The sequence below is a fragment of the Mugil cephalus genome, chromosome 20 (assembly GCF_022458985.1).
Source record: "Mugil cephalus isolate CIBA_MC_2020 chromosome 20, CIBA_Mcephalus_1.1, whole genome shotgun sequence".
Classification (NCBI taxonomy): Eukaryota; Metazoa; Chordata; class Actinopteri; order Mugiliformes; family Mugilidae; genus Mugil; species Mugil cephalus.
In genome coordinates this window covers 6,979,008-6,988,064 of record NC_061789.1, presented here as the reverse complement: position 1 = coordinate 6,988,064, position 9,057 = coordinate 6,979,008, and the positions used below count along the sequence as shown (strand labels likewise).

Here is a 9,057-nt window from a genome sequence, read left to right as displayed (position 1 = left end):
TTTCTGGAGTTTGTGACTCTGACGTTGCTGTTCCAAAGTGTTTCATGTTTGTACAATGCACCAATAAAGTTTTAATTTCTTAAAAAACAACAACACATTTCTTCTTTGATTCTCTCACATGGTTGTGTTTTCCCCATTAACTTTATTGAACAAATCTGAATATCACAAAAAAAACATTATATACACCGGCTTAATATAATAATAGTAATAATAATACAATAAAGCTTAAAAATGTAACATTGTTAATCTATGACATCAATGCATTTCAATCCTGTCTATTTACTTTCCACCTCTGCTTTCCAAATCATTCAGTGAATTCTTTCTGGGTAACTCTTGGGTTCATTCTTACAACACAATACATTAAACTTCATCCTCCCTTTTGCAGAGGTTCTTTACTTTGAAATTCATATTTTTATTCAGCAGAAACATCTGTGTCATTAACTAATATTAAGGCCAGACTGGGGTCCTTTTTAATACACCAAGGCTATTTATATTTATAATTTTATATTAAGGCATCTATCTATCTATCTATCTATCTATCTATCTATCTATCTATCTATCTATCTATCTATCTATCTATCTATCTATCTATCTATCTATCTGTAGACCTCCTCAGACAGTAGGCGGCGCATTGACTGTATGGCGGAAGCGTGTACTCGCCTCCGGTTTTCCGGGTCACGTGACGCGGAACTTCCGGTCCACTTGTAATCTCATAACAAGAAGTCATGGTGGAAACCGGAGGAGAAGCAGAGGCTAAACCTGCCCTGACGGCGGCGCAGAAGCAGCTTCAGCGCCAGAGACTGGAGCTGGACCACTGGAAGCAGAACGCAGCGCGGCTCCGAACCCGGAACCGGCTGACGGGCCTGGCTATCGGAGCATTTGTGATCGGCATGTGTATCCTTTACTGAGGAGGAAGGAGGACGAGGGTCACTGACAGTAATTTACATGACACAAGCGCAATTGCATTTGTACGTAAGAGTATTGGGATTTTTTTTTTCATCATGCGCTTCGAGGAAAAACTCGAAATAAAGTCAGAATTTAGAGGGAAGTCCAAATTTTCATAAAGTGGACCTTCAAACTGACAGTACCGTATGCGTATGATACCGCAGATACTCCGCAGAAGAGTATTTGGGCTTAATTGCTAATTAATATTATAGTGATGATATATTATATTGGACTGTTGCATGGCCATATCCACCCAAACCAGGGACTTATACATTTGGCAGTTAACTTTGTAGATAATAGAAACTTAATTTCTTTTAAAAATGGCTTTATTATTGTGAATTGCAATATAACTGTCTGTGCAGATTTCAGGGGCTAAAACAGGGCTCTCAATTTTTGGTGTCTTTTCTTTGGTGTGTGAAGTGTTTGAACAAAACCTATTAGTATATTAATCTGATAAAGGACAAGTTTCTTTAAACCAAATAGAAAGTTATATTTACAACTATTATCTGATTGGCTGGAGCCTGCCTTCCCCCTCATTTACCCATATATTACTAATCTCTTTTCTATACAGTTTAAAATACATAACCGACATTTAAAAAATACAAATATGAGACACTGAAAAGACAACTACACTTTGTCTACATTTACAGTACACACGCCGATTAGCCACAATATGAAAACCACTGACAGCACAAGTAAATAACATCGACCATCTCGTGACAAAAATGTTCTGCTGGAAAAGTTTTGGACCTGGATGTAAGGATTTTTTTAGGGTGCACTCAAACTAGGCCCCTCCGTACGTTGATAAACCATGTAACCTGTGTAACTTGCGTGGCCAACACTAGTGAGAGAAATTTATACCAGAGTGCTCGTCAGTCTGGCTCACTCTGTAAAAACACCACACAAAATCTCTCCAAAGACCAGTAATACAAATGTTTGCATCTCTGAACCTCCCTGGTTAACCTTTCCTCGGTGTGTTCCATCTTTATTGATCCAAAACAATCACTTAAGCAGAAACACGGTACTACCAAGCAGACCAATCACAGCTCTTGCATTCTGCTCTGGGGAGGTGCATGTCAGCTACGGTGTAAGGGTCTGCACCCCCACCCCATAGCAATGGCATTCTTTGATGGCGGCAGCCATCCCCAGCAGGATGCAACCTGACACACACAAAAACGGTTTAAAAGCTGATCAAGTATCTGTGGGATAATCCACTAAGGCCCCTCCCCTCAACCCATAAGACCCAAAGCCCCCCACTAACCGCATCCTGTTACCAGACACCACATGACACCCTCAGAAGACCCATTTCCATTCTCTGATGAGTCCCAACCGTTTTGGAGACACAAGGGAGACCTACACAATATTAGGAAGGTGGTCATAATGTTATGTCTGATCGGCCGGCTATATTGTGTTCCTTTTCCCTAACCTGTAGCTGTCCAGTTAGCTACACCATCCTGTCTGTCAAGCAGGAGAGAATCGTGGAGGAACTGGATGATGAAGCCAGGATCCACATTATGCGAGGGCCACGGACTGGTGCCAACTCCTGAACATAAACTCCTCTGGACTCATAGAATCACAGAACATATACATATGTATTTAAAGATGTTAACAGGTTTTTCATTGTTGCTTTTTTGTTTGGAAATACATAAAACTTAACTGAACATGTTATGGACTGAACAGTGATGCCTCTTTTCAAAATTCCAAATAATTTCCAAATAATTTGAGCATTTCTTTCAATAATTTTGTGAATATGATCCTTCCTTCCATCCAGTCCTTTTCCTGCTCTGTCTTATAGTTTTAGTGCGCAGCAGTAAAAATTCAGCCATAATTATAGCCACATTGGCAGCAAAATACACTCTTTTTAAAAAGTATTCACCCACTAAGATGTTTCCCCCCTGACAAAAGAACACACTAAGAAGAAATGGTTATTGAAAAGTATACAAAAGAGGATGATATTGGACAAGTCACACAGCCGTCCTGTCAAAGGGCAAGACAGTGTCACTCTATGTAAAGACACATCTGTTTATCAAATTGTTTGTGACTGACTGTCCCTGAGCCATGCTGGATTTGAATGGGTGTGTTTGGGAGCATAACATTCAAAACAAGAGCCCGGCCCAAAATCCTTACTTTGAATATATGATAAGATATGTTTCTCATACCAAACATAATGTGAAATAATAATTTAGTATACACCGACGATTGCACAAGCTATCTGCTCACTATCACCCACGTTATCTCCAATGCATCTTAAGAGATTCAGCCAAGAGACCCCCTTTTCCACCTATTAGTGTTACTCTACCACCACAATCTTCTTTATATTTTGTCCTACATTCTGTCTTCATAGTCCAAGCTTCCAGTTGATATCCTCTTATTGGAAATCTCATAAAGATTTTCAGATATTTAATCCAGCAGCTAGATTAACTGTCTAGCAATTTACACTCTCTCCATTCAGAGTGAAATCAACAATTATTGATGGGATGTCCCATTAAATCTGGTACAGACACAGGTTCACAATGAACTATTATTTCCTTGGTGACCCTCAGTGCTATATCCTTTTAGCGTCATCTGTAAGGTCATGTATCTGCGAAGAGAGAACTTGGATATGGCCCTTGAACTAAAGTGAGTTTGACACCTCTGGGCTAAATTTTGACCTTTGACCACAAATACAACACCCAATAGGCGGTTTAGGCCTCTGCCTAGGCTTCTATACAGACCCTAACAGCGTAGCCTGACGTCCACCTCCCCAGAAACAAGCTACTATGTGCCGGACATCTGGGATAGACCAAGCAGTTAAAGTCGTGCTGAGATCCAAAGAAATTCAGGATGAAATGAGAAAGAACGTGATTGAGACCTATCAGTGTGGTAAAGGTTATGAAGCATTTTCTAAAGATTTGGGGCTCGAGTGAAAATGGAAATGGAGAAAACATGGAACACTGGTGAACCTTACCAGGAATGGCCGGCCGACCAAAATTACCCCAAAATAAGCACAGAGACAACTCATCCAAAAGTTCACAAAAGACCCCACAACAACATCCAAAGAACTGCAGGCCTTGCTTCAGTTAAGGATAGTGTTCATGACCACAAGAAAGAGGCTAGGCTAAAATGGCCAGACTCGTCTCAGTTTTGCCAGAAAACATCTTGATGATCCCCAAGTCTTTTGGGAAAAACCCTGAAGGAGAACGGCCAGCCATCGGTTTGTGACCTCAAGCTAAAGTGAACTTGGGTTCTGAGGCAGGACAATGATCCAAAGCATACCAGCAAGTCCACCTCTGAATGATTGAAGAAAAACTAAATGAAGACTTTGGAGTGGCCTAGTCAAAGTCCTGACCTGACTCCTATTGAGATGCTGTGGCATGACCTTAAAAAGGACGTTCATGCCTGAGAACTCTTCAATGTGACTGAATTCTGATGATCTAGAGGGACAATTGTCTCTAGGGTTACAGAGGAAAGAATATCCGAGGGAGCAGCAGTTTTCTGGGTAAAAGCACCTTGCTTCTGCTGCTTGTTACAATATGAATGCAGGAGAGCATTTCTGAAAGGGAAACATGTCAAAACTGTCAGTTAGGAACTGTTCTTCAGTTAGCAAAGACTCACAAAAAATACACAAGTTGTGCCTTGTCTGATGATTTGCATTGGGATTTTGAAACAACATGAAAGTCATCCTTCCTTGTATCAACAGGTTTACCAAAAAAAAAATAAAAAATACTGACATATATCGGACCGATATTTGCATTTTGGTATCGGTATAGGCCGATACACGGGTATGTTCGCCTATACATTCACCGGTTTATTATATTTTTCTGACTCTACACTACGACCTGCTTGTGCTCTACAGCTTCTTACCTGTCTATTTTTTATTTTGTATGCATACCAGCGTTAAGTATTCTTTGAGTTTAGTAAATTTTTGTTTTTGGTTAAACGGAGACTTGAAATTTTGTTATCGTTGTGTGATTGTTATCATGTAAATGGAGGGGAGCATTGTTATTATAACATTTGCCCCTGGTAGAATAATGATTGCTGTTTAATGTGCCAACACACAAACTGATTCTGTGTTTTTTTTACTCATTGTGCAAATGTAAATAGCAGGAAGCAATGAAGTGTGTCATGGCGTCAGTTTTGCTCCAGGTATTCAGTACCTCTCAAACAGTGGGTTTTCTTATCTGCAGCCATCACATCTAGAACCTTGCAGAGGATCTTGCAGTCTCTTTCTGCAATCACCTCTGCAGCATGCGAGCAACATTTTAGCCTCGCAGGTCCTCCGGAGACTCTAGTAAACCCACTGGTGATTAGACACCACACAGTACAAATGCAAAACGAAGGACATGTAAACAAATATGCCACATAATTTATGCAAAAGTGCGTTTGAAAGGTTTGAAGGTTTGCTTCCGCTTTGGAAAAATGAAAATCACCTTAAAGAAGGCATGAGCAAGAGACACCTTGTTATGACGTAGATCACGTGACCGACAGGACTATGTTATGACTACTGTTTCTGTTGGGGTTTTGTGCAATGCTGTGATTGGCCCTCAGGATCCTTTCAAGCTTTGTGTGCGCCGTGTTTCTGAGATTGTTATGCCACAGACTTGAAGTATAAGGAATCTTACCTGAAAAACATCAGACAAGGTGAGTACAAGTAGAAGGTAGAAACAAGTTTGGAATGTTAAGTAGAACCAAGAATGAGGAGCCCAGGATGTTACCCACCAAGGCTGCACTCATGGCTCAGTATATTATATTGTCATGTTACATGGATAAATCAAAGGCTATATTGTGTATCATATAATTTGAGTCCTATGAGTTTAACTCGGCTTGAAAAGTAGAGTTAAAGATTTATTACACTGGGACTATGTAATCAGAATCTCTCCCAATAAAAACGTTTGCCTCCTGCATGCTATATATATATATTTTAACTCACCTACATTTTGGACATATTTGTAATACACAATCTGTGTTGTGCAAAATGTAGTATTATCATATTACTGCTATTAAAATTTCAGTCGTCTGCTTTTTTGGTTTTTTTCCAGTGTAAATTTTCCAGTAGAAAACACGACGAGGAAGATGTGCATTCTTTTGCTCCTGCTTCTCATCCATCTTCCTTTTTGTGCGCAAGCACTGAAGAACATAACAGTATACGGTGAATATGAACTGACGTGGAACAGGGCACAGACCTTCTGCAGGAAGCACCACACTGACCTGGTGACAATCACCAATGAAGAAGAGAATCGGCAGCTTAACGGACGCAGAGGATGGATTGGTTTGTACAGAGAGGGCTATGGTAGTCCATGGAAGTGGTCCAGAGGAGACGAGAGAGTCAACTTGTCCTTCTGGGCCAATGGTGGTAAGCAACACACAAGAGTTTTTAAGCTGAAGTTCCATCATATTGTTGTCTGATTATTTGTGGTTGAGGTGGAATGTATTCAGTTACCAAAGACTTCAGCTCTTTGTGGAACCTAATTTTTTTTGATGGAAGGTCAAAGTTAGCACATAGACTACTATTTATTTACCATATTACATAGCTGTAGTAAAGTATCGTCAGGGTGGCTGACAATTTATTTGCAACTTCAGCAATTTAAATTCAGCGCGGTTAATGTGTGATACCGTTGAACAACGAGTACAAGCTGATGTCTAAAGCATGGGTCTTCAACAGACCTGGCCAGACCGCCAAAATTTTCCCCCTTAAACACCCTATTGTTGCACATGTTTGAACTAAAAAAAAAAAAAGAATATTTGAACCTGTGTATTATTTGAATAGCTTAATATTGAATGCAAAATGATAATAATAATGTATATTTATAAATGGCACTAGTTTAATAAAGAACACATACAGTAGGTAGGGGGTTCCTACTTAATCTCTGCATCAGTTTGGGGGTCCTTGGCCTGAAAAACATTGAAGACCCCTGGTCTAGAGCATTTAAGTATCTCTTTGCCTTATGTATCACCAGCTACCAACAGGACGCCCACTTGATCAAAAAAACAAACAAAAAAAGACTGACAGGAAAAATTACCAATGTATTTTTTTGTTTTGTTTTTTTCTACTTCTTGCAGAACCAGAGTCAGACAAACACTGTGGCATTAGGTGGGCCTATTCACCGGAATGGTGGAACGTTGACTGTGGTTCTGGACAGTATTTCATCTGTTATGATGAGACGTTGGTCCTGGTGAAGGAGAATAAGACGTGGGAGGAGGCGTTGGACCACTGCAGGTCTCTCGGGGGATTGGACACCTCTACCAACAGGGTCCACCTCTACGACCTGGTGACACTGTCCTCTGAATTTGACCACATCTTTGCAAGAAGTGAAGCCCGAGAAGCTACCACCGATGAGGTTGGACAGTTTTCTACACTGCATTTGAGCAGCTCATCCTCTGTGTTGGTATGAAGGTTTGTTTCTCTCTGGTAAATGTTTGTAGGTGTGGACGGGCCTGCGTTTCCTGGCTGGTGAGTGGCTGTGGGTGAGCGGAGAACAGGTGATGTACGACAACATTCAAAGGTGCGAGGCTGACCGGTTCTGTGGTGTCCTGGAGAGGAAGAACACTTCATTCTTTGGGATAAGGAGCTGCAACGAGAGAAGAAACTTCTTTTGTCAGAAGAGGCTTTAAACCAGTAGATACATGCAGCTAAATACATTTACTTGACTATTTTAGTAGAAGTTAAAGGTGTCTTTGTCTTTCGATTTTGAAAAATAGTTCCTTTTTACTGTTATATTCTGAAAGTAGACTTCTGTATAATACTCCAAATGTAGACATGGTTTGGTATAATTACCCGTCTATTATAATGAAAACCCTGATTAAGCCAGTGATATGTTGCTTCCCTTACCTATATCATTATCATATTATATTATAAAAGTTTTCAGTGGAGGTCTTTTTCTTCCACTGGAGCATTAAAGCATTCAAAATCCATTTCAAGCCCAGTTGTTGTATAACGTTTTTTTTTTTTTTTCTAATAAAATATGACGTCTACTTGACATTTGCATGACACTGCTTTGCAACTTGTTGGCACTCCGGAAAGATGATTCAGAAGAAGCAAAGCAAATGTGCATGTATCCCTGGCAAGGTCATTCTACAAGATTTGCATAATCTTGTGACTGGAAGTTATGGTCTAAAGGCAGTTCTTGCATGTGTGATGAGTATTTAACAGACTTGGCTGAGGAGAAGACTTCCTAAGCTGACCACCTCTTCTCTTGTCTCAAAAAGGTGAGTTCTGTTTCTGTAGAAACTGTGTTCTGCTGTATTGTGTTGTTCAGCCCATACGAGTTGAGCTCTGCTAAAGATTACTTATTTCTACAAGCCATTCTTAGAACTCACCTACAGTATATTCTGGAAATATCTAAAGTAATTGCCTGTAAAACCTGAAACTCTTAAATCTATAAATGCAAGCTGAATTTTAGATCGCATAATTGTTCAAAGTATATTAGTGATTGAAATGTTCCACAGCCACAATCAGCAAAACATCTCCCTCTTCATGACTACAACGGTTTCTGTCTCTTCTTTTTTCTCTTCCAGTGCAAATTATCCAGTGGAAAACATGACAAGGAAGATGTGCATTCTTGTGCTCCTGCTTCTCGTCGTTGTTCCTTTGTGTTGCTGACCGTTTCTGTGGTGTCCTGGAGAGGAAGACCACTTCCTTCCTTTGGGACAAGGCGCTGCAATGAGAGAAGAAACTTCTTTTGTCAGAAGAGGCTTTAAACCAGTAGATCCATGCAGCTAAATACATTTGAATCTAAGATTTGAGGGATCTGTGCTCCTCTTTCAATTTTATGGTAAATAAGTATCTACTATTACATCTCATAAAGTAATATATCTCTATATACTATAGGACTGGTGTGGCATGTGAAAGTATATTTGCGGGTAGGCTAGAATGGATAGAAATCAATACAGCAAGTAACACTTGAAAGTATATCTTCTGCGAGTGTTGTTGTATGATTATTTAGCAAAAATTATATGTCTGTCTTTAGTACTCTAGTGCACGCCACATTTGTTCCTCTGGGGACACGCCATTGATATAATGCCTGGGGAGGGAGCTGTTTTGCACGTGTAAGATAATTGGACGCCATGACAGCTCCTCGAAAGTTAAGCCAAAGCATGTGGAGCTTCCCCTGGTGGCTGGCTGCAGTATAGGTC

At 40.1% G+C, this 9,057-nt stretch overlaps 2 protein-coding genes across 3 annotated transcripts; both read left to right on the top strand.

Moving 5' to 3' along the window:
• Positions 1-686: 686 nt before the first annotated feature.
• On the top strand, positions 687-2,611 carry LOC124998394 (cytochrome c oxidase assembly factor 3 homolog, mitochondrial). The gene is made up of 2 exons (XM_047572760.1): positions 687-894; positions 2,386-2,611. Exons 1-2 carry the CDS (start codon positions 726-728, stop codon positions 2,490-2,492), a joined length of 276 nt encoding a protein of 91 aa, XP_047428716.1. The 5' UTR covers positions 687-725; the 3' UTR covers positions 2,493-2,611.
• A 138-nt stretch (positions 2,612-2,749) lies between these two features.
• Positions 2,750-8,779, top strand: LOC124998393 (secretory phospholipase A2 receptor-like). Of its 2 annotated transcripts, XR_007111053.1 has the most exons (5): positions 2,750-5,565; positions 5,964-6,277; positions 6,985-7,262; positions 7,348-8,130; positions 8,440-8,779. XR_007111053.1 is itself a non-coding variant. In XM_047572759.1 (4 exons), exons 2-4 carry the CDS (start codon positions 5,998-6,000, stop codon positions 7,534-7,536), a joined length of 747 nt encoding a protein of 248 aa, XP_047428715.1. In that variant the 5' UTR covers positions 2,750-5,565; positions 5,964-5,997; the 3' UTR covers positions 7,537-8,387. The 2 variants fall into 2 exon arrangements, 1 of the variants encoding a protein (XP_047428715.1); XM_047572759.1 differs by lacking the exon at positions 8,440-8,779 and having other exon boundaries at positions 7,348-8,387.
• Positions 8,780-9,057: the final 278 nt, after the last annotated feature.

Bases quoted from the DNA above. Each gene is read 5' to 3' on its own strand.
- LOC124998393 (XM_047572759.1), top strand. From the start codon at position 5,998: ATGTGCATTCTTTTGCTCCTGCTTCTCATCCATCTTCCTTTTTGTGCG. The intron at 6,278-6,984 runs GTAAGCAACACA...TACTTCTTGCAG, and splicing joins GTCCTTCTGGGCCAATGGTG to AACCAGAGTCAGACAAACAC. The intron at 7,263-7,347 runs GTTGGACAGTTT...AAATGTTTGTAG, and splicing joins GAGAAGCTACCACCGATGAG to GTGTGGACGGGCCTGCGTTT.
- LOC124998394 (XM_047572760.1), top strand. From the start codon at position 726: ATGGTGGAAACCGGAGGAGAAGCAGAGGCTAAACCTGCCCTGACGGCG. The intron at 895-2,385 runs GTATCCTTTACT...GTAGCTGTCCAG, and splicing joins AGCATTTGTGATCGGCATGT to TTAGCTACACCATCCTGTCT.